Source organism: Pterocles gutturalis, unplaced genomic scaffold (assembly GCF_000699245.1).
Source record: "Pterocles gutturalis isolate BGI_N339 unplaced genomic scaffold, ASM69924v1 scaffold6763, whole genome shotgun sequence".
Classification (NCBI taxonomy): domain Eukaryota; kingdom Metazoa; phylum Chordata; class Aves; order Pterocliformes; family Pteroclidae; genus Pterocles; species Pterocles gutturalis.
Genome location: NW_010120354.1, coordinates 17,566 through 42,914, shown reverse-complemented (window position 1 = coordinate 42,914; position 25,349 = coordinate 17,566). Strand labels below are relative to the sequence as shown.

The following is a 25,349-nucleotide window of genomic DNA, read 5'->3' as shown; positions in this document are numbered from 1 at the left end:
CATCTGAAAATCTGCTTCAGAGTGAAAGAGAAGATAGACAAAGGAGATACGGCTTCAACTTCCAGCTCTGCCACAGACTCCCTATGCACACTTAAGCAAAACATAAATGTTTTGCTGTTCTCCATTTTAGAAACCAGGAGCAGCAAATACCTCTTTTCTCCCTCTCCTGTCATCTGCCTTTTTTGTTTACACTGCAGCACTGAGAAGACACACAGACATGACTTAGTCAAAACACACTTATACTCATCCATTTCAACAGCAGTCCCTCAAGATCTTGGTCACTCAGTTACCTCCCTCTGAGTGTCTACAAAGAGAATTAAGACAAGATTTAATTTAAAGGAAGGCTTTTTCACTTACACTAAGAATAAAATTTCTGTTCTGCAACGCAAAAAGGCCTAGTGTGGTATCTTACAAAAAAAAAGTTTTAAAACCCCCAAATAACTACTTTTTGAAGTGATAGATCACTGCCAAGTAACGATGTTTATAGAACAAGTACATCTTCCATTTTAGTCTCTCGTTTATTTCAATATTACCTTAATCTTATACTACTCAATATTTATTAGATGTTTCTCATACAAGAGAAGAAGAAAGACTACTCAGCAATGACATTCCAGATGACAAAACAAAAGCTATGGAAAACACAGTTCTGTAGTGAAGGAGTGATATTTGCTATGCAATACAGCTAACCATAGCAATTCACACAGCATATACTAATAGTCTGTAATTTATCCCTTTTTATGGTACTCTAGGTTTCCAGTGAGTCCGCTTAGGATTATAAACTGCTGCCTGCTTCGACAGTGAAAGATAATGCTCAGCTACGGGGGGGGGGGAAAAAATCCACCTTGCACAAGTTAAAACAAGATGATTCCTACCTTTCATTTCTCATCTATCCTATGATTCTGCCTTTGATACTATAATTAAACATAAAAGTTCAGGATAAACTTTTATACCTTGCCCGAAGCTAGAAAACTGCCAGCTTTTCAGCCATGGTGCAACTTGCAATTCTCTTTACTATTAGCAAACGAAGAAAACGTTAAAAATGTAAAATTTAAAAGACTGAGGTAAAGTCATCCTGAGATAACATTACTAGTCACACTACAACAAAAATTTGAAAACCTAAGACAACTTTAAAAGTAGCTTTAATTCAATATGCAAAAGGACCTAACCCAATACTCTGTTGAACTTAATGAGCATAATTCCATCAACTTTAACAGAATATAAGTAAATTAAGTGCTCATTCACTTACCAGAGTGTGTTTTCAAAAAAGCAAAGCAGGCTTTAGAGATAGTGTTCTGAGTCTTAGCTCGGAATTTTTCCATAATTCATTGTTAAAGAAAAGAGAAAGTTCATGCTCTAGTAGCTTTTATAAATATCTCTGAAGTTGCCTCAATTTTTTACATTAGTCACAAGGGACTATAAGTCATCAAATATTTTAAGGTATAGACACAGTAGGCCATCACAGAAGAAAGGTGGCCTCCTGGCTCCCTCTCCTCTCCCTGGCAGCATTCCTCTCAGCATACAGCTCGGAAGAGTTCTATAATGCTTGAGAAACAAACAACTCTGAACTCCCTTGGTTCAGTTTCTTGGATAGTTGCTACTTGAAAAACTAGCCAGTTTTGATACTGCTATAGTAGTAACACAAAATCATCCACTATATCTTAGTCTCCAGCTGGAGAAGAACACCAGTGTGAAGAGGGTATCTGTCTTTATACACAAGGTTTGTAAAAACAAATTGGGAAATTACTTATGGGTCTACTGGGAAAGTCCTGTGATTTGGGGTGGGGCAGAACAGCCAAAGCCTCTGAAACATCTTTCACCTAGGGACATACCTATAGTATACTCCTTAGAGCATTGTTTTAGTAAAAACAGTTACTCTGGAAGCATTTGAACACAAATATATACCCTCTTCCCTCTCTAAAACCTTTAGATCAGACACGTCACTGATTTGAATTCAATTCTAAACTTTGAATATTTGCAGTTAGTAGTCAGCTTGCTAAAAGCAATACTAAGATTGTGTTACTTTTTTTGCTATTTGTCAAGCTGACTTTTCTAAGCACACACCTTGTAAAATTTCTGAAGTCACACAAAAGCTGTATTTTTTTCCGTGCACCAAAATTATTTTAGATCAGTTGTCCTTGTAACCAGTACATCTTACTCTTTCGTATTTGGAGAAGCAAGCCAAAATACATAGTACCTTAAGGTTTAGACACAGTTTTAATTCTTAGCAAGCCACATTTGTGAATATCTGATTATTTTCTCCTCTTCCCTCTGAAACAGCGATCTTGTTTGTTCATCCTTAAAAAAAAGTATGCTTTAAGCTAGCAACAAGTTGACAACCTGTCTCATAGCATCCCTTGAAGTAACATTTGTCCAACCACCTTGTAGGGCAAATAGACCAATTGTTGACTTTGTGCTTTTTAGATATAGCTCTGTATTGATTTCTGCTGAGAAGCTGACAGCTTGGACATACTAAAGACTACAGATTTCCAGGACTTGTCTCCTTACAAACAGCGGCCAAAGTGAATATGAGACAGAAGTGTATCGAGCTAAAATGTTATTCCCATTTTCACCAAAAACCTGCAAATTCATGATCAACATCAAAATGGTTCTAGTATTTCATCAGCACTATTTATACATAAGTCTAAGAACGTTTACTTTTGTGAGTTTTCACTGCAAAGGTAACTCATTCTAGCTTTTCTTTAAGTTTGCAATTTTGGACCTCTAGCACACATTAGCAGTTAACTGTAATTTACAGCATCTGTTGACACCTTCCATAGAAGCATGTGACCAGGCAATATATAAACTTTAACTAAATTAACATTACAAGAATTTTCTGTTCTTAAACTCAGTCTCTGGAAAGATCTGTATGCTCAACAATTTCGGTGCTTAGTCACACAAAATTGCTCCTTCAAGTGATAAGATGCCAGCCAATTGTGCGATGGGTTAAAAAAGTAGCAACTAAACACAACATGTGTAGTAACTTCCTGCAATGTTTTGGCATACCAGTTTGTTTACTCCAATTCAAATACCATGTACTATATTAATACACATATATTAATAACTTGCTTTATTTTCAGACACAATCCTCTAGGATCTCATCACTTAAAAATCAGCAGCCCTATGTGACTAGGCTCCAAAAATGTTAACACGAGCATACTTGCACAGATGTTAAATACCAATGCAATATATCCACAGTTGTTACAAAACAAAATAGAAAAGATTTAAGATGCATGCACTTGTTTTCAGTAATACTGAATACCAACGATGAAGACACAAACTGTAGTAATGTGTTTGCATTTTCATACTGCCTTTCAGGCATGGCTATATGTTATTCTGTCAGCAGCAGTTGAAGGAGTTACTAGCTCTACTCTCCCTTTTAATCTACTCCCACCCTCATCATAATGACTCACTGTTCTCTCCCACGGTCTTATTGCAGATTACTTGCTTCAACTCAATACTAAGAACATACTTATTTTAAAGGGCCAAGGACCTAACTGTTTCACAGATGCAGTTTAGTGAACAGCCATGGAAGCATCTGAAGAGGTAATTTCTGCCACTAAAGTAGAAACAAAATATCAGAATGTAAAGCTTTCAGACTGGATCTGCTGTTGATAGAAGTATAAAGTGTAGATACAGCTTTAACCTTTAAAGAGCCTTGTGCACCTTAACATCTACTAAAAGACTGCATAAACTTCACATGACGTTTAATTTTAAGTACAGTTTCCCTCCCCACCATCTAGCTTAACATAGGTACCATAGGTTCTTCAAACCACTTGAACGACATCTGTGATTTCAGAGTAGCAGGATAAGCAGTCCAGCTAGGTTTCAGCTTATCCAACAACACTGTTGGGAATAACAATTCTGAATTTTGAACACAAATACTGGCACCTATCCTGCATGGATATAGGAGCCCAGAAAAATCAAAACAGGAATAGCTCTCTATAGATCAAAAAATGATGCTTACTGAGGCAGGGCAGAAATAAGCAGAGCAAGACTAGGCTGACAGACTGTCAGTCTACTAGATGTTCATCATAGGCTAAAGAAATCAAAGTAACACTGCTCTAAAGATAACTGGTGCTGCTTTGAAATATGTACCTTTAACTTGGACACATTTAATTGTTTATGCAACCTTTGAACTCCTACCTGAACCATTCCTGGGGATGGTTCCTACAGAATGTATTCAGGTCTATTTCAAGGACTGGTCTTTTATGAACTGACAAGAGAATAAATGCATATATTATTGTAATAAATAATGTAACAGAGTGACATGTAAGAGAAAATAATACTTCAACATTTCTTTGAACCAATGTATTTTAAGAGTTACTGGCCAGAGTTCAGAACTGCCACAGAATTATCTGTGATTAAATCATGAAGTAGGGAACAGTGGCTTGCAATTCAAAGCTAGGATGCATAACTGCAGTCATGCCTTCTTGGAGAAAAACAGGGAAAATGCACACTTACCAGTCTCCTTTCTTAAAAATCTATCAATAACTTACCAACAAAATAACTGGATAAAGAGAGGTTAATTTTTTTTTAAACAGAAAATTAAGTGGCACATCAAAAGCTTCAAATAAGTGAATAGCAATGTATAACTCCTTGACACTATATAACAAAATCCACCTAACTGACAGACTTGGTGAAAAGCAAGAGTTCAACCAACTTCTGTTGAACAGGAATTCTGCTGTTGATACATCCTTTACACAGAAAGGTAAAGTACCATGAAGGTACTCCTGAAATGAATGAATCCGCATTTCAACAGAACTCAGGCTAGTCAGGGACTTATCTGCAATGTTCATTATCAGGAAGTATACATTTTCACCCCCCTCCTCAAGACTGTGGAATTCAGAGGACAAAACTGTTCAGTAAACAACAGCTTACTTAAGTATATAAAGCATTTCAAGAGTTGAATGTCCTCATCCTTCTTTGACAACCTTCCCATTTTCCTCTATTTCACCTCCTTTCTCCTCTGGAGGACACTATAATTATTTGATAAGCCTCCACTATTATTAGCCTTTCCTTGCTCACAATTAAGATAATTATCAGAAGTTTTCCCTGGCTGAGATGAATCTGCATTTACCATCAACTTTTAGGGTGCTAGGAGGAAGAACGGGTTTGATCACAACTGAACATTTTAAATGAAATCCTTACACTTCAACAGTCTCTCTTTCTAAAATCTACCTGATTTTTTTTAAAGGTGAAATAACTAGTAATTACATTACAAGACATTAGTAGAAGTGTGAAATATTCCTACTCATAGGAAGTAGAGTAAGCATACATCTTCCTTGCAATGTTCTTTACTTTAAAACACATGTTGAAAAAACTCCATGCTATGAGTCTGAGATTACTTTGTGTTCTACACTTGAGTTCTTGCTATTTTACGAGGTGCATTGAACTTTCAGATTCATTCCTCCTCCTGTTTTGGTCAGCTATCACATGTGGATGACCTATACTCAGTATATCTATGTTAATGCATATACAACACTGAGTAATTTGGAAAGATGTGTTTTTCTTTATTTCATTAGCATCTTCATTTCTTTATCAGTCACTGGAACAGGCTCCCTGGGGAAGAGGACACAGCACCAAGCCTGTCACAGTTGAAGGAGCATCCAGCATCTTAGTCATTTGGTTTTAGTTTTATGTAGCCCTGCAAGGAACAGGGAGTTGGACTCGATCCTTATGGGTCCTTTCTAACTTGACATATTGTACGATTTTATGACCTGCTTGATAGTTATGAAGAAGGCTAAATCAGGCAGACAGTCACGAAGCAGAAAAAAACTATACAGAAAAGGGTACACATTAACATAAGCAGTTAAAGGAAAATACTACTGGCAATGTCATTAAAATATGTCTGTTAAGAATGCTCTTTAAAAAGACCAACTTTCAGGCAAAGGAATAAATAGTAACACTATAGAACAAATTATTTCCATGCATGAAGAGTAGGGGAAGAAATCACCTGAAAAAGAGAACCATATTATAATCAATTGACTCCTAGTCACAAATACACTCTTTTGAAGCGCCCAGGTTTTTTCCTCTCAGGTAGTACAGGAGCAATCAAAGACTCCATGCAAAAGTAATAAAAAATTACAACTACAATGTACTGTAACACAAGGTTACCTTTATTTCAAAATCATACAAAGTATAAACAAAGAAAACAAAGATATAATTACACTGAAGTAAACCCTGCTCTTCGAGTATTTGAATACTTAAGCAATGATACTGCCATCAAAAATACCTTTATTATTTCGTAAGAAATTTCATCTTATGGAGCGGTACATCATGAAATCAATTGTTGTACATCTAGGAAATTTACCAATAGAGCTCTCTTCCACTGGGGTATACACTTTGATTTGTCTCATGTGAGTATCTCTTCCATTTTGGTGATTTGCTAGAACAGCAATCTGAATCATAAATGTGCGAATAGGCTTCTTATGGGTATCTGTTAAAGGAACATGAATCCAGCCGCTTGGTTCCACTAATTCAAGTTGCTGCCAGAAACAAGACAAAAAAGGAAAACATTCAGAAACAGTTAACCTAATACAAATGATCACATACTAAACCTGTTTAATAGAGTCTTGCAAATCAAATTCTAGTTACCTTTTCAAATGAATTTGTAATAGTTCAGTTGTATACTCATAGCCAATTTACTGCTGATATAATTGGATACAAATCAATTCATAGAATAGAATCATAGGACCATTTAGGTTGGAAAAGACCTTTCATATTGAGTCTAACTGTAAGCCTAATTCAGTTGAATACAGTTGTTTGCTTTTGCCTTTCAGAATCTACTCTGCATTTTGTGCCTTAACGTTAAAGTAAAAATCAATATAAAAATACAGATTTGAGTATAAATTCAAGGAAGTCAAAGCAGTACTATTTTGATCATGTTACTGAAGTACACTGCTCAAAGATGACAGATAATACACATCTTAAATTGTTTTATCTAGGCACTCTGAACTAATATACACTAGAACAACTTACATAGTACTCACACAAAGTCTGAGTTTTCAGAAATTCCTTAGATTATTAGGGGGACTGGGGAGGAGGAAGAAGGTGACAAGAGGAAAAAATGCAGGATAACTCATGGACTTCATCTCCCCTATACATCAAGGCAGATGCCTGGCCAATTAATAACTGCTGCACAGCCCCTTTATCACATTCTAAGGTCCATTTTGACGTGGCTTTTATACAACAAAACAAGTGTAATATGATTTTCTTTTTTTTTTTTTTTAATTTTAATCCTACAGAGACCAATGTCAAAGCAAGGAAAGAATTGCATTTCATTAACTCTAAACCACATCACTGACACATCAGCATGCTGAAACCAAGCTAGATGCTATGCAGAAGTGTGGTAACAGCTTTTGTCTAAAGCTAGTTGCCCAACTTCAAAGCACAGCTCAAAGCACATATGGAAGGAGCACACAAGTAAGTGGAAGTCTTGGGGGTGGAATAAATAAAATCAAAACCCAAAACAGTTCTCCACAGGCAAGTGGATTTCACACAGCTAAGCAAGTAAGACTACTGTCCTTAGCAGCCAAGCTCCTTTGTGGAAGACCCATGCCTTGAGCAGCTCAAAATTCCCATCTTTCTCCTGAAAACACTGCATGACAAAACATCCTCTCAAATGCCTTGCCTTTGCTGAAGCTTTCAAAAGACCCATCTGAGATCTACCAGTTTTAGAGGCAGCAAACACCCTAAGGGAATGACCCAAGAAACTAGTTTCTAAAGAAAGTCCTAATGACTACTTTAGGTTTAAAGAGACAAAAACACCTCTCACACTTCCACCTTAAGAAAAAAAAACACAACCCAAAACTCTCCACTGCTGCAGGCTCTCCAACAAATCATTTCCAAAGCATTAAATTCACTAAACATTTAGCAGCAAATCATTTCATTCCTGGAGCTAGACACTCCTACAAACATATGTCACTTATTTGTTGTAACCCTCTCCCTTTCAAAAAACCTACAAGATCTTTCTTTGCATACAAAACATCAGGTGACAGTTAGCTTTAAAGTGATAAAAATTATGTACTGTTGAAGTGGGTTTACAAAGGGGAAATTTATCATGGTGAGGTAGTAGTCAATGGTTTGAGCAAGTATGCTTTCCATTGCCACAGTGAACAGAAAGGATGAGGATCCTATTAGTATTTTATTCAACTAGTACTCAAGGTAAAGAGGCTATGATTTAGAAGAAAACTAAAAGGCTATCACTCATGAAATTGTATTTTAATATAATTCTCAGTTGACAAATTTTGACTGCTGATTCAAAGTGGAAAATTTAAGTTCCAGAGCTAAAATATTGGGATTTTTATACTTGGATCAGTATGAAATAGATTAATTAATACAGTAAAAAAACTTTCTATAGGTTGACATGATTGGTTTCAGACAGATCCAACGTAGTTCAGGTGTGTATGCTTTATTGAGAAATAAATTGCAAAGAGTGAAATAATGACTCCACATCCAGAACCCAGAGAGCTACCAAGGGACTGGAAAATTGGACTATTTGTACAAGAGAAAGTTGGATGCTTATTAAATTCACACAAAGAACATATTTTATTTTAAGAGAATTATTAGGGTCCTAAAGGTAAGCACTGGAAGAGCTGCAAAGGCAATTTTACTAATGTAATAATATACTTTATGTAATAAGATACAATGTTGCATTACATATTTATCAATGTTTTGTTTCATCCCTGATTAATGGGAGGTGGTCATGCTTTATTTATAGCATGTTATTTTTCAGTCCTGCTACAAAGGCAATCAATTTCTTTACAAGCCTTTCCACAGAGATGGGACACAACTTCTTTATTTGTATAACAGGCAACTGAGACATTAGGTTAATTAGATTAAAATATTCCCTAGTTCCAGACGTCAAGTTTTGCATACTTTGAACTTGATTTTTACCGTCCATACAGTATTTCACATGAGGTTTAGCTCCCACCGAGTTCACATACAGTTTTAAGTGTCTGGATTTCTGTGAATTGATAAGAGTTCTCAAACCAGACACGAGAACATACAGTATGAGCAGCCACCTAAAAAACACCATGACTAAGCACACATTGCACACAACTCATCAAGCAGCATTCAAATTGTCTTAGCCACAAAGCCCCCTTTTTTTTTTAAATTCCTGAAATCTCCACTGCTTCACTTACTCCACATGTTCCAACTTCTGTAGCAGATGAATACACACTCTTTAGTGTAGAAATCCTGGACTCATCCTCAAAATAGACCCCTTTGCCCATTCCCATCAAATAATTGCCTCTTAGACAAAGCATGCGACACTTGTGATGAAGTTGAAGGCTGTACCATAATGTATTAACTGCAAGAGGTCTGAGTTAGACTTACATTTGAAAAAAGTGATCTCATTATTTTTGGACTCTAAGTAACATAACTGTACGATGACATACATTTTGAGTCTAACTTTTTTTCAATTGATGCCTACATAGTTCAGTAAAGTGATTAAAAACTTAAGACCCACTCAACTATTGAAGTTTAAATATAACAAAAACTAATCACTATTATCTGAACATCCCCTAGAAAAGGAAGTAATATTTTGCCAGTATGATATACACATTTTCTGTGACCAAAGGAATGGTACAAACCAGATGCACACATACGCTCCTAAATTCTTCTTTCAGGCAGGTGAAACGGTTCTTTCTCCAGAAGGCCCAGGCCTACACCAGGGAGAAGGAACAGGACATGGGAATAGGCAGTGGTGGTACAAGAGAAAAAGAACTGCCCACTCTTAGTTCAGTGTCAGCACCCAGATTCAGCCATTGCAATTCATCACGGAAGTGGGATGAAATATGCAGCTCAACTCTGCCTGGAGCATTCCCAGTGTGAACAGAATCTAAAGGAAACTTACTGTGAAGTTTTAAGAAATTCCTATTAAGCCCATGCAAATGGCAATCTTTCAAAGCCTTGTAAACCGGTCTGGAAATTTGGGTGGATTTTTACAGGGAGGCAAAAAGCACATCCTCAACACAAAGGCTGAACTATTGCCAAATTTAAAATCCTTGCTTTAGAGCTTGGGGGCACTGGAGCATCAAAGGAGGACACCAGAATATTCTCACACAAGCAAAATAGCATACTTTTCACTAGCCTTATTCTTGGAACAGAACTGCTTTGGCTGAAACTTTCAAAAAAATTCAACCCAAAACAGACATCTGGCACAGAAAAAAAAAAAAAAAAAGTCTGAACTGAAATCTGGCAAAAGTTATGAAGTAGTTAAGAGTTAAGCCTTAGAATGGAAGGGGTCGCACAACCTCAAGTACAGGTGCCACTAGCAGCTCTACCTATAATAAATACCACACTTTAAAGCCATTTCAGTTGACTTTGCTGTCAACCCTGTTCCTTAAAGGCACTAACCATCACATACAGATATATGGTTCACCCCAACTCTACAGTGTAAGACCACCATGAGAAAATACCAGATTAAGTTTCTTCCTGTATTTTTTCCTCCTATGCAGATTATTAAGAATCAGTCACAATTAACTGGCTTCCAGGAAAAATTTAAAAATCAGTTGCGTTATTATATGAGTGAAATTAAAAAGTGGAAGTTTCTTTCTGTTATGGGTTTTACCAACAAAGGTTAAAAAAGGGAAACAAAGGAAAGAATCAATACAAGTTCAATATCAGTAATTCAGGACAGTTCCTGCAGCTCTAGACTAATCTTGCATACAATATACTAAAAGCTTAGGTTTTTAAAGAAAGAAGTCTTAATACTATAAATTTTGTGACAATTTGTAAACAAGAGCATGAAAGTCAAAATAAACAAAAAGAGAAAAATTTAAATGAAAAATCACTCACCTGTCCTTTGCTGCTCTTATCTATCTCTTCTTTGCTGCTCTTATCTATCTCTTCTCCTGCTTTCTCTCCATTGCTTTCTTATTTTTCCTGTCCTCTGCATGCTACAGCTTTACCTATGGACATATACTCCCACTCCAGCAATCCATGTTATTTTGAAAGCCAAAGCAGAAATAGTGTTCTCAATGGAAGTCTCCTCCCCAGCCAATTTAATAGCCCTGTTTCTTCACTTTATTGTATAGTCCAGAGGTTCTACAGAATTTCACACACATTTGGCAACGCGACTAATGGCTGTTCTACCACAGAAGATGTAAACTACACAATCAAATAAAAATAAAAACCAAAGCCAAAGCAACTTCAGGTTATACTTCAGAAAGATGACTGAATACAAGACCAGAACTTTTAAGAGGAAGGTTGTTCTACACTGGTATTGTTGGCCTCCTTATAGGAGAGAAAATTACTTATCCAAAGAAGGCTTTTCTACTGTACTTAATCCTACTAAAATTGAACATTGACCTCTCTTCCATACTCAGTGATACTCTGCTTAAATTCTGTGGTGTCTTCAAAGTGGCACATGACTCAAACTGCTGCTTCTACTGGACTCATAAACCCATCCCAAGTTGTTTGCTGTATTTACCATAAGTTAACATCCTTGAAAAAATACATGATTTTTGTTGCCCTATGAAGATATTTTTTGTGAAGATACAGAAAGGAAAAAATCCATACTGTAACTAGTTTCATAATCAGGGTGATGACAAATACATCCCAGAATGCAGACTAGACAGGGCTCCCAGATTTCAGGAGTTTAAGTTTTTTTGGGCATATATAGGAAGAAAAAGAAGCCTGTTTTCTTCCCCTAGAGAAAAAACAAATCTTCTTCTGCATACATAGGAAAAAAAAAATCCTCTCCTGCACACACAAACTGACAGGAATCTGAGAATCACCCCTGCAGTCACAGCTTCAGCATGATACAACGCAATTCTCTGACATGTTGGTACCTCATCAACTTCCATTTGATCACCTCTACTACTAGATACAAATAACAACACTTATTTCCTGTGACTACCTCTAAAACAGGCTGTGAAATCAAACAGCATTTGATTTTACTCTTTCTACTTCTCTCATAAACCTGTCAAAGCTGCTTCTTTTTATTTCAAAGCTGCTTCTTTTTATTTTAGTGACTCAGCCACCTTTGAAATTAAAAGCAGTGGCTAGACTCCTCTTCACTAATATAATTTTGCCTTTCTACATGCTTAACTAGTTCTTACCATACAGTTATACTAAAAACCCTAAGCTCTTCAAAGCAGGTGTTCTTAATACATAATGTATTCTTCCAAATAGAAGATTATAGAACTAAAGTTCCAGAGGAAATAAATGCTATTTTCAGAAATGAGGCATTTATCAATGCACAGACTTTCTCCAAGTTGAGTGATCAAATACGGGAAAAGCTTAGCTATTGGGTTTTTTTTTACAGCTACCCAAATATGTTTCCACAACAGCTGGCAAAGAGAAAGGCTGGCTAAATTTCCAAAATTCTTTTTCCATAACTGGCATGACCTACCATACAGCTACTAGGATTCAGAATCAGTAGACCTTTGCATAATTTCAAGTACTGGAACTGTCAACGAATGAAGTAGCAGAGCTTGGGCTTCAGCCATCACTTCACTTAGGAAGGAAGAGAACCAGTTAATAGCAGTGATGCACCAGTTCCAGCAGAAAAATGAAGCATGTCCAAAAGAAACTTTGCAAGTTCCAAGTGAGTCAAAGGAGGGACACCACATTAGCAGCTTAACAAGAAACACAGAAACATGCTCAAAGGACCCACTGTGAAAAGCACACTTCTTTGCTCTAACGAAGCAACGACCACCTAAGGAGGTAGCCCTGTGGTCTTAATCAGTCACCTCCTTAAACGGTCAAGAAATCTAACTTCAGTCCATTAGGTAAAAGAAGTTTTCCATTCTTCCAAATAGTAGTTCCTGAAGAGTCCAGAGGAGCACAGTCCATCCCCCAGGAAGATTCGACTATGGATTTGGGCAGACAGGAGACTAGTTGCAGAATAAGCTTTATTAGGCACTGAAACCTGCAAATACTAAAAATTCCTATTATATATAAAAGCTTTTTGTTCAAATAAGCTGAAATAAACAGTTTTTGGAAAGACTGGGAAGGTTGAAAAAGATCCCTGCAAAAAGTCATATAGAACCTCCTTCTTCAGACTACTCTGCTGCAGATTAATACACTAAAAATTAACGAATGCCCAGATATTAGAAAGTTGTATGCAATTAAAATAAGGACAAATAAACACACAAGTCAAGCTAGAAAGAGTAAGTAAAGTTTACAAAATAAATGTCACAGAATATGTATCTGAGCCTAAAAGTAGCATAGAAGTCAACTAGACCACAGAGACCCTGAAAATACACTAGGGAAGCATTCAATCAACTCAATAATATAAGCAGGGAAACACTATGAAAAATGACAAGGTACATTAGGCCAAATTTTCATGAATGCACTAAATTTGACTTCTTTTTGCACAGATCAGTTTTCAACACATCTTGCCAAGGTCCTCTCAGAATCATTTGTATCCATATAAATAATCAAACGCATCAAGCGTGCCAATTCAGTTTATGCAATTAAGTTGTTTGTTAAGTGACAGCGTTTATGTGTCCAGAATCACCCATAGCTTGTTCTCATTTCACTCATTTCTGAACTGTTTGAATGAAGTGGTAAGAAGTATTGCAAAAGTTAAATATTCTTTAGAAAACGCTCTGCAAGGCCGCTTTATCATGTCAAGCAAAAGCAGCTCACCACCATCTTGAGGATCTTTCACTGTGAACTCCTGGGAAAAGGCAAACACCTAAAAACTGGAGTTATAGCCTCTGATGGAGAAGGAACCAGATAAGACAATATTACCCCACTATGAGGATCTCATCCTTTAAAATATGATCTGGCAAGTTTTAAATACTCTTGACAAGTTGTAAGAGAGCAAACTGAGGTGCAAAAATGGGCACAAGCCATAGAATTACTTTTTTTTTTTAAACAATACTTGGTAAAGAGCATTAAAACCACTAAATTGGAGGCTACTGTAACGTTTGAAGGTAAAAAAAATATTGCTTCCACACAGGTATCACTGAGAACTTGCAAGTACTTTTAACATGACACACGTAACTGGATAAAGGGAGATCTGCAGACAGATCACTGATACAATGAAAAAAAAAACCTGTTGATAAGCCTGAAGTCTGATCTGAAATTTATTCAAACCATGCTCCCCCACCCAGCTCATTGCCATCGTTACCAACATGAGCATTAGCATCAGTTAGTCACGGCTATCCAAGAGAAACTGTGATACAGAATTGTCAGTGGGCATCCCATTTGGACATCACCTTAGGGACACAAAAATATATCTGAAGAACTGGAATTCCTCAAAACCGTGTAACGTATAAGTCCTATACTACCTAATGGTCCCATACATAAAAAACAATCTTGATCCTTTTCATTTCCTTACGATTTAATACCTACATTCCTATGGTTTCTTAAAACAATGCAGGTTCAATCATAGCACACCAACCTCCAAGAATCACAATTACTGCTAAGTAAAGAGCTACTCTACAAAACTACATTGGTAGGTTCCCAGTGTGGGTAACCAGCAAGCCATATCCTCCTTGCACGGTGGGTCAAGGAGTAGCATCTATAATGTTCAAGCAGCAAATTTGGAAAGGCAATAAAAGAATCTGTCTGGATTACAGAAGCAGCATAACACATGTTGGGCAATGTCAGCAGAGTATATCACATGGCCACGTTGTAGATCACAGAAACAGGCATGTTTCTAAAATTAGCAAATTATGTCAATTGAGCTACGATACAACCTAAATTTAATTTAGCAGAAGTGATCCATCAGTCAGCTCATGAAATGGTTTCATTGGCTGGTCCATTTTGATATTCTTTACAATGGAAGTGTCCTAATTCGAATTTCCTCATATGGTAAAAAAGCAAGGAACCATTTGATTTGATTCTGCTGATAAAACAATGCAAGCTCTTCCCAGATGTATTCATTGATTCAGACAGAATTTCAATACTACAATAAGACTAAACTTAGGAAGAGTACAGTATTGAAATTTAATCCATGAAGTATTAAATGGGGAAAGTCAGGTTTTGCCTTATTATTGCCTTCATAGTTTGTCTTCAAAATCTGAGATCAGATGAAGAGCATGTAAGAGGACAACCATGAAGTCTTAGATATGAGGGGAGTTTTTGGAGAGTAAGCATGCACATAAGACCATCGTCAAATGGGAGACAATGAGGTACAATTGCACATGCTGTGGTCCATCAAGAATTTTATGACATGGACTCACAGGAAAGCCAGCTGCTTCGGAAGTATCAAATGACAAAGAATCACAAGTACTGATGCCCGCAAAAGGGTAAGACTGTGCTGAACTGCTCACATAAAACACTCCTGACAGGTGAAGCCCCTTCCTTCAGTGGAAGTCCCCCAGGTTGATACATGGATGGTCTGGACACATTTGTAGGGGCCCCTGTCCGTGGTACTTAAGCAACCACCACCCCGGCCATCACACTCACAGTGCTGCATCTGCTCACTGTACCTGCCCGTAACACTGATACCATCAGGGATACACAGCCTGAGAGACAAATAAAGAGGCTGCCAAATGTTCAGCTACTGTGGATTTGTCAGACAAAACTGTCTTACTCAATGGTTAATTCAGAAAATATTGTCTGCTTAACTCTGGGTGGCAGAAAAAGAGAAAGCAAAAGGAAAGAAAAAAAGAAAAAAAAATCAGACAACAATCTTTGAATACTTCATCTAGAATTTGACTGAAAACAACTCTTCATTCCAGAAAACATCTGCAGAAATCATCAGGAATTTGTCACAGTTTGTTTGCTAGCAAAGTCTCTCTGGAAAGAAACACTTCTCATATTTGTTGTGCCAGATACACATTTTTTTCTAATGTTCTGTGAGGGATGCTGCACAAGCAGCTCTCGAAAATCATTACCAAGAGAAGTGCCTCAAGATACATATGATCTTTCAGAGAGGACCAAAAATGTTAAATAGGTTTGGAAAGTTTGCTCTCAAGTCCCGCATCTTCAAAATCCTATTTTTCTGTTGAGCAAAGTCACTTGAATTTTTACATACTAGAGCTTAGACTTGACACATCAATAAATTAAACCTCATTAGAGAAGGACTCCCTGTCTGCATATGTTTTAAGTGGTAGCCATCCTATCCCCTGGAACTTAAGAAAAATACAAAAACCTTCTCCCTATCCCTTTTGAAAGCTGAGTGATCAAATCAGCAAATAAAGAGTAACACCACAGTCTAGCACAGAGTTTCATGTGTACATGTATGGAAATAAGGCCTAAAACTCCAAAGCAAATCTTCAACCCACAGCATCAAGTCATCTAAGTTTAGTTTGGTTTCAGCTAAAACAGATTCTGTCTTAACAGGAACCTTTTGCTCCAGAAGAAACACTGTCTCTGACTTAAATCAGTCATGACGGCTGCACAATTTTGGAACTGTGATTTAATGAAAAATGGTTTTCATAATTCATTTAAGGATCAGTCAAGAGTGGAGCAAGGGAAGGCAAACATATCTTAAGCTTATTAGCGTTCTCCTGCTGGGATCTACTTCGTGTTAACCAGCTGTCACAATAGACTTTTTGCAGGTGCACTGCTATTAAACTCTGAGAAGACTCCCTGTATCAGAGGAAATCCTTGAGACCTACAGGGACTTGGTTCCAATATGAATCTCAGTTACTTCCCTTGAGCTTGGCAGATAGCATGCTGAAGCTGAAAAAGCAACAAAAAAATTCTTGAGCTTATGCTCTAGAGCAGTGGCCTGGCTGACAGTGTCAAAAATAGGTAATGCAGCCCAAAACAAACTTTCTGCTTCAGTTTGCCTACTTCTGGTACCTAAGTTGTTTAAAGTTTAAGCTGCAGACATACTGGAACAGACTGCATCTGGACAGTCTGGTCCTAAAAATGAACGGTAGAAAAAGATACGGTTTGCTCCAACTTTTTCAACTTCCAGAATTTCAGCATTCTGAAAGAGGAATGATAGATTTTTTTAATTCTTTTTTTTTAAAAGCCACAGTACTATCCAACTGAAATTATCAGTAGCTCAGAGTAATTATTATACATGCAGATTGGAGAAAGAAAACAGCACATTAAAAAAAAATCAAATAATTACTAGAAAATATATAGCCAACACTGCACATTTAGAAAGAAGTACAAGTCTAATTTAGTGCAATGACACTTTTTGTACCTTTTTGGAAGCACTTCAACCATAAAAGCTTATCTCACTGCAACGTTTTTTTATTTTATTGACAAGCAACTGAGACCCCATATACACAAGGTAACAGGTAAGTATTTATCACGGTTTAAGCCCAGCTGCTAACAGAGCAGCACATAAAATAAGGACATCATCTCCTACAACTTCCAGGTGAGTCAGGCTGCTCTCAGGGAAGATAGTAGTGAGGTAGGGGAAGTAAGGTAGGGGAGAAAAAAATAAAGAAGTAGGATAGCAGAAAGTGAAAGAGCAGACAGCTATACAAAGACAATAGAAAACAGATTGAGCAAGAGCAGTGAAACATGTTACAGCAAAGAAATCTGAAAATACTTTTTTAAAAAACCTCTGAAGCTCAGGTGAATTTACATTACAAATGGGACTGCTGACTGAAAAATGGCACAAGTTTTTAATGTTGGCAGCTGCCTTTTATGAAAAGTAACAAGACACCACATAATCCTACAAGAAAGGAGAGAAAAAGAAGAATTTCCTATAAGTGAAGAAAAAAGTGCTGTAAAAGAAAATCCTACAATAGTTACTTGTTAAGAGATGACCTTACGGCAAATAGAATTAAGACATCAGAAACCAGGAGACAGAAGAGCATAAAGGAACAAGTCCTGCGAATTTCTCCAAACCAGAACTGCTGGGTAGTCTGAAACTTCAGTTCTACCAAGTATACAAGCAGAAAAAAATACTGTGCAGTGCATCTGTACAGTCCAAATTCATTGCAAATGGAAGTTAAGATGACACTACTGGGAAATAACTAATCTTACAAAGGTGCAGAGGTTTGCAAAATGGATTAAAACTGTACTTCCGATGTCTGCAGTTCCCATTTCTTCTAATATATATAATAGAATGATATTTTGTTTGTGTGAAAGTGTAAAAAAAACCAGCTCATAATTTACCTTCAAAATTGTTTAGCCATATCCAGGAAATATGTCTAGACATAGCTACAGTTAAATTATACAAAGAAAGTATTTGAAAAAAAAAATCAGATTATGGAATGAATATTAAAGACTTCAGTGTCTGAAAACTAGCCACACTCAGTTAATCCTATATCAAATCATCTTGAAAAACTTTGTGGAGATAGCCTACTGATTACACTTCATGCCTTGCACTTTGCATCCCAGAGAATGCTGGAACGCTTCAGAAATTAATATTGGAAATTAATACACTTAAGAAAGTGAGAACATCATGAGATCAAAAAAGAGAGTCAGAAGTAGCAGCAGCAGACAGCTGCTAGCTCTCAAGCACCCTTTGTAGGAGAGGGAAAGAAGGTACATCTAAAACAAAAGAAAACCATTCCCCTCACTGAAAAGGGCTCTTATTGAAGAGAAATAGATTTCTGATCTTCTGACAGAAGACAAGCCCACAAAAAATGGCTAACATTTTATCTACAACACTAAAATTTAGTTCCTGCGTGACTTTAATTGTCAGAAAAAGACTGCAATAAATTATACCCAAATGCTACCAAATTAAAAAAAAAATCCCATTTAATCTTTACTATCAAGAGAACAAGTTGTTGCTTTGCAAGACACAACACCGGGGTTAAGTGAAAGCATTTCTCCTGGTTCTATAGGAATGACTTGTTTCTGAGAATGTAGAAAATTAAAGAGGGTTGCCTCTCCTAAAAGCAAGGAATTTAAAGACCCTAAACCTATGCAAATAATGCCCAAATCCTGCAGAAGTATAGTATACAAACAAGTAAAAAACCTTTTTGCATCTGGATAAATACTTTGTAGATGCAGACACTCAGCGAAGGCGAGTGAGGCAAAACCTGATAAACTGTAACATTACTGAAGTTCATTATAGCATGCCAGATTTCAATAAGCAAATGCAGAGTAACATTTCGCAGGATCCAGAGCAGATGTAATGCACAACTCAAGGAATATTTACTCATTGGAAACAAGTGCAAGAGACTGTTGTGAAAACTATTTGTGTAAATTTAAAATGCAATGCTATGTCTCATCTGAGAAAGATGCCAAATTCATAAACATGTCTCACTGGAGATATATTTTCATACGAATGAACTTTAAAAGAGAAGAAATAGGAGTATATCTGTCAGAGGTTCAGACGGGTAGTTTTCTATGAGCCAGAATACACTTCCATAAATTTGCAAAGCTGGAATCAGGACTGTTGCCCAATGGAAGCATTTAATTTTACATCTACACACAATTTCTTTTTATTTAATGTACTGGAGCAAATGCAGTGGAGTTTAACCTTTTGCTCATAGTTTCTTACAAATCCATGTGTAAATGTGTCCAGAAAATGCAAGGCTATGTTTCATTGTTTAAAGTGGAGGTCAGACTCTGGACTCCGCTCCTCTCAATCTAGATGAATTCTATTTCTTGACTTCTTTCTAGGAGTCAAAGATTCAAGTCACCATTCACTCAAAGTCTACTTCAAAATTTTATTTAATCATTGCTTATGACACAGAACTGCAACTCTTTTCCCAACAACAAAAAAATATTATTTGATTTGACCTTATTAATTGCCCTCAGTAACATTATTTGCTAAGTAGTAAGAAAATTAAGCTCAACAGAAGAGAAAAAAAAATAGGATTCTCTACATTTATTAGAAGAAGTTAACAAAAAAATCCTTCATACACACAGCTGAATTTGACCTTTGACAGACTGGGGGGGCATGGCAGATTTAAAAAGGAGCATAGTAAGTGTTACGGGTTAGACTCTCATGGTTCACTCGAAGATTGTGACTGAGAGCAGCATTCATAAAAAGCGTCAGTAAAAACTGTATTTGTTAACATTCCTTCAACATGAGACATAAAACACTCCCGAATTCATTCTGAAATAAAATAGGAGTGTGACATAAACCTAGTTTAGGAATTGGACTAACAAGGCTAGAGAGCACAGGCCCTCAAGCCAGACACATGCTACATGATTACTCTCACTCCACCCTCTCCTATATGTTCCTGCAGAAAATGAGAAAATCCTGGGAAAGATTTCTCCGATTCAGATGTATGATCTCTGTTATGACAGAATAAGACAGAGAACAGTCCTCAAAGAAATAAATTATACTTTAGATCTAGAGAAACATTTCCATGCTCTACTTGAGTTAAGGAAGAAAATAAAACAACATCCGACTCCATCCCCCACCAAAACTTAGCAAAGAATACAACACAGACACGTCTAGCAGTTTTCTCATCAATGCTCCTAGCAGACACGTGAGCGCTGACCAAAACAATGTTTCAGCAACCAAGGGAGCAAGACCTAACTGGAGAAAGGACTGTCATGATGATAGCTCTGAAGTAATTCAATCTCTTGCTCAAGAACTTTGTATTTGTTCCCAACTTGCCAGGTAGCATTTTCTTCTGAACCTCAAGCATTGCTTTAAACCAGTCATGTGAACAGCATTCCTTTCCATAACTTTTTGCCCGAAGTCATGTTATAAAACTGCTTTCTAAATGACACTGTGAATAATCTCAGGTTTCTACTAAAATGTTAAGCTTCAGGAATAATAAAAAAAAATGCAAGTATGATTTTAATGATAAAACCCCCTCAGATACCTACATTGAAATATGCTTATTGATCTACTTTTCCCAGAAGAAACAGTCTATTTCCATTTTTTTAGAGACACAGAATAATATATTTTTACTACTGTTTATGTATGCTAGCACTACTTATGAATTTATGGAAATTTTTGGTTGTTTGGTTTGCTGCTAGCCTGACATGAAGCATGGCACACCCTGTGCATTTTCTGGATTAGTTTTTGGTTTTTGCTTCAGATTTTTCTGAGATCTTCCTTAGCAGCAGCACCCGATATCTTTGCCACAAGGCAATATTTACTACAAATAGCAAAATCCAATCTAATTTGTACTGATGGAAACAAATATACTTACAACATGGATGCCACACATAGGCCAGAAAACAATAAGTGGCAGACCAATTGGCTGCTAACTTCTTCTACGTTGGATCCACTTCCCCCTCCCATCCTATCGCTAAACTGTTAAAATAGTGGTTAAGATAGTCACAGGATGTTCCCAGCTGCTGTTACCTACAAGTTGTCTAAGTGAAATAGAGAAATAAGGTGTGGTGCACCAGTTGGCCACCAGCTGAGACGACAGCACAAGACCTTCATAGTTCTTAGGTATCCTAGAGAGTTCCTATTTGTTTTACATCTTTTCTCATGTTCAACCCAAATTAAGTGTTGACTGTTGGCTTTTCTCTTTGAAGGATTTTAATACTGTGTTAGTAGTAGCACACAGAGGGATCAGAATCAATCTCTGATTTGACCCTTCTGCACTTATTTAGCACTCTTCACTAATAAGGATCCTTCTAAGGATTACTTCCTGCAATTAAGTCTGTTAAGACAATCAGGTAAATCAAAGCTGATTATTTATAATTCACTGACTTTATCCTCCCAGTCATGATCCACATTTTGTAGAAAAAAATAGCTCAAATGCCACTGTAAGATATTTCCAACTGGCTAGCAGCCTTTCCACTTCAGGAAGAGAGAAGCAGGAGTGAGTGAGCAACATCTGAGTATCATCTTTGACACAAAACCACCATTTTAAATCTCTCAAGGAAGATGCTGGTGTTCAGCATTGGACTCCCATTATATTCTTCTTCGTATGGGATCCAGAGCATATAACTTTCTATTTCTCAGGTCTGGGGAACTTCAAGGATGTGAAAGAGTATAGCTGCAGAGCACTGTAGGGGGGAAGAGAAAGAAAAGGAGATAGGTAAACAGCCCTCTATTTAACAATTTCCATGCAGAATGCAGGGCCCTTTACTACAGAAAAACATAATTTTCGTTTCAAATACAGGTCTGCTGACATCAGAAAGCACTTCTCCAAGACCTCCTCCCTAGTATGCTGCTCCCTAGAGATGAAAGAAGAATCCCTTGTTCCAGACAATTTCTTCAACAGTACCTACCTTCTTGCTCTGCTTAATAACTGGTAAAGTCAGGTATCTCGATTCCTCACAGAATACTTATCATTCCCTCCCCACTTCCCCAAGCCAATAAACAATACAGTAGGCAAACAAAGAAAGAAAAGAATTTCAGTTTTCCTTAGCTCAAACCTTGAAGCCTTATGTGACCACCAGCCTCTTAAAACATTCAAAAAAAAAAACCTAACAGACAATCCACACAGCAGTTTCCCCTGAGGGACACATGCAATTAAAATTGTTACCAGAAGCTTCCCTTCAAATCTTTAGAAGCAAGGAAAACTAAAAAAAGATGCAAGATGATGTTACAGCAACCAGCACTGTATGGAAACTCAGAGTGCAGTAATCTTGTTGATGATAAAAAAATTTAAATTCTGTGCCCAAATAACCTGTTATTCTAATTTCTGCAATGGATTATAGCACAAAAAAAGTTATAAAAACTGCAATACAAGCTCCTAAATAATTTGCTGTTTACATAGAACACCACACCTGGGTGGAAAACCATTATGCTTTTATCTGAAAAAGAAATTAAGACAACCTATACCTAAGAACTAGACTATTACCATATTAATAACATTAAAAAGCAAAAACATATACTCTAGCAATTACTTCACTGAAGAAAAAGGCAAACATGAATATAGTTCTCTAGTCATACGACACTATCTTAACCACAGTTGAGGGGGGGCAGGAACAAAAAAAACCCCACCAGTGAAATCAGGGTATAATATTTTTTTGATAGATAACCAAAAGCATAATTTCTGTACTGGCAAGCGTACACTGACATCATTTGCCACTGGCAATTTTACTATTAGAAGGACTCTAGCAGTGTTTAGACAGTCAGATAAAAAGATAATTATCTTGAGTATCAAGGTAAACTATCACACTTTACCTAGCTTGAACCTTATAATCTGATGCAGAATCATTTCCTTTTCTCTTAAATTTTATGAATCTACCAAAAGACTAGAAACTGTAATCATCTGTCCCTGCATTAAACAGTTTGCCTACCTGGGTCTCCAACAATATGCCAAAGTACAGAAAGATTAAAAACTAATGAGAAAATACATGTTGCTACATGCTACAGTTTGCAAGCGAGTAGTATTACACATGTTTTGTAAACCATAGTCAAAATTAATTCTGATCAACCTCTCTCAAGGTGATCTGATCAAGCACCATGAAGACATTCTAGATGAGCCTGAACACTGAAACTCGGTATCAGCTATAATGCTGGATGCACTTGTACTGTTTTCAAATGTCAACTAGACAACATGTTTGCACTAACAGGAGTGGGAGTTAAAACATTCAAGTAGGTAAATATTTGCATCTCTTCTGTCATGCCCATCATCTCCCACTCCACCCACCTTATTCGTCACTCCCATGTTCAGTCTTCAAGCAGAATGCTTAAGCAAAGTGAAGAGCATTGAGTTCCTTCTTGATATATACTTTATGTTGCCAAAACCAAATCTCTGCTCACTTCTCTTGCTTCTGAAGCATTAATGACTATCTGCAAGAAGTATCTAGTGAGCATACATTGGTCAACTGCAATTAGAAATCCCTACAAACTTTGAAAAACCATTGACCAACAAATATCCCAGTGCACTCTCTAAACACAGAACCTTTATTCCAACAGGAACTTTCAGTAAAAAATTATGTGTGAACAGCAGACACTGATGTTCACACAAGCATATTGCATACAACCCAGCAGGCGATTTCTCTGTTTTTTTTGGATTATGCCCTGGAGGTGCTGGCACAATGGAATTTCAATACCATAATCGCTTATTTCTGTGTGCCAGCCTCTGAAATAACAGGTAACAAGAAAAAAACACCAACTGTATAAAACAAACATTCTCTTTTTTAAATTATGGGAATCACAAAATAAAATGTTTTTAATTCTCTAGTTCAAACGATGTAATTTATAACCATGACACAAATAGACAAGAAGCACAAAAGGGAAAATACAGAAATAACATAACATTCCCAAGGTTCAGTTTACAAGGACCTCACACAAAGGGTTTTTTTTTTTTTTGCAACTCTTACTAGAAACCGTATTATTTGTTAAAAATGCAGTAGCTGCCAAAAGCTATGATCCATCTAAAGCAAACATGTTTAAGATGGAAATAGAGTGTTAATGCTGAAGAAAGACAGAATTGAGTATACAAGTTTTCTTTTAAAAGTGTTGAAGCAACTGCAGTACAGTGTTAAATTTGTTTTTCATCTTTCTGAGCAAAAATTGATTGCATTTGCAGATAAGCACCTAAATTAGAGAAAACTACATTAAGACAATAACAGAAGTAATCAAATTTCAAACATTCTAATTAAATCTCTTTTTCCTGCAGAAGGTTATTGGGAATTCAACACTAGCCTTGGTTCACATGATAGAACAATGGGAAAATTTTCCGAATGGTTGAACGCTAACCCTGACAAGTGTGGAGAGCCAACTACAATACATTATATGGTAGCATAACCTGCCACCCACGTTGCTGAGAGAACAGCTTTCAAACACATGCACCGAGCTGTTAAACCACAAAATCCCTTATTACACATTGTCCCTTACTTAAGGTGAAATAAACTACCCTCCCTTTTACAAATCTTGGTGCTTTTTTTAAACCTTCATCTCTGAAGTTTATTTAGCAGCTAACTAGACTGTTTTTCAGACTTTTTCTTCCCAATGCCATTTTTTCCTGTTTTCTATCCAAAATAAAATCACCTTTTTATAGTACACAGTGAAGCCTGTTATGACTTTCACTTGCTTCTTTTTTTTTTAAATACTACTTCCACCTGTGTGACATTTCCAACTTTTAAAAAAGAAATGTCTGATGACTAATTCATTTGTGAAAACTTAGTTCTGGAATGAAAATTTTTCCCTTTTCTAATAAGATATATGACTCATCACTGGTAAAGTAAGAAATGGCTCCATCATGCTTTTGATTGGAAGACCAGATATTCTGTTATTTACTGTGATTCTTTTCCATTGTTATGAAATTTGAATATATTCAAAAAGATAAACTGCCACAGTATGTGTGGTTATAGACACTGGCATTGATGTAAGTCAACTATTACTGTAGAATGACAAACATACTCCACCCTCATTACAACATGCTGTGGTTACCAGCCAAACATCTCTGCCTTTTCTTAAAAGGGTACGTTATAATAAAACCAGACCGGCAAAACAAATAATACAAGGAGACCTGAGATATGGTACAACTAATAACAACTGTTAGGAAACTCGGAATAGGGAAAGTGAACTACTTAATGATTTTAAGAACACAGATAATCTCATGCTACAAAAAAAGATCACTAAAAAATGCTCCTATATAAAACTCTTAGTTAATGATTCCCCCTTCTCACCCCCCACCCCCCCC

General features: G+C 36.7%; 1 protein-coding gene across 1 annotated transcript in view; it reads right to left on the bottom strand.

The window, feature by feature from the left end:
- Positions 1 to 6,254: 6,254 nt before the first annotated feature.
- Positions 6,255 to 25,349, bottom strand: part of ANAPC10 (anaphase promoting complex subunit 10) — a 29,859-nt gene continuing 10,764 nt past the window's right edge. Inside the window, exon 4 of the mRNA XM_010076869.1 lies at positions 6,255 to 6,485. Within this exon, the coding sequence (XP_010075171.1) occupies positions 6,255 to 6,485 (231 nt within the window). The remainder of the gene's footprint in view (positions 6,486 to 25,349) is intronic.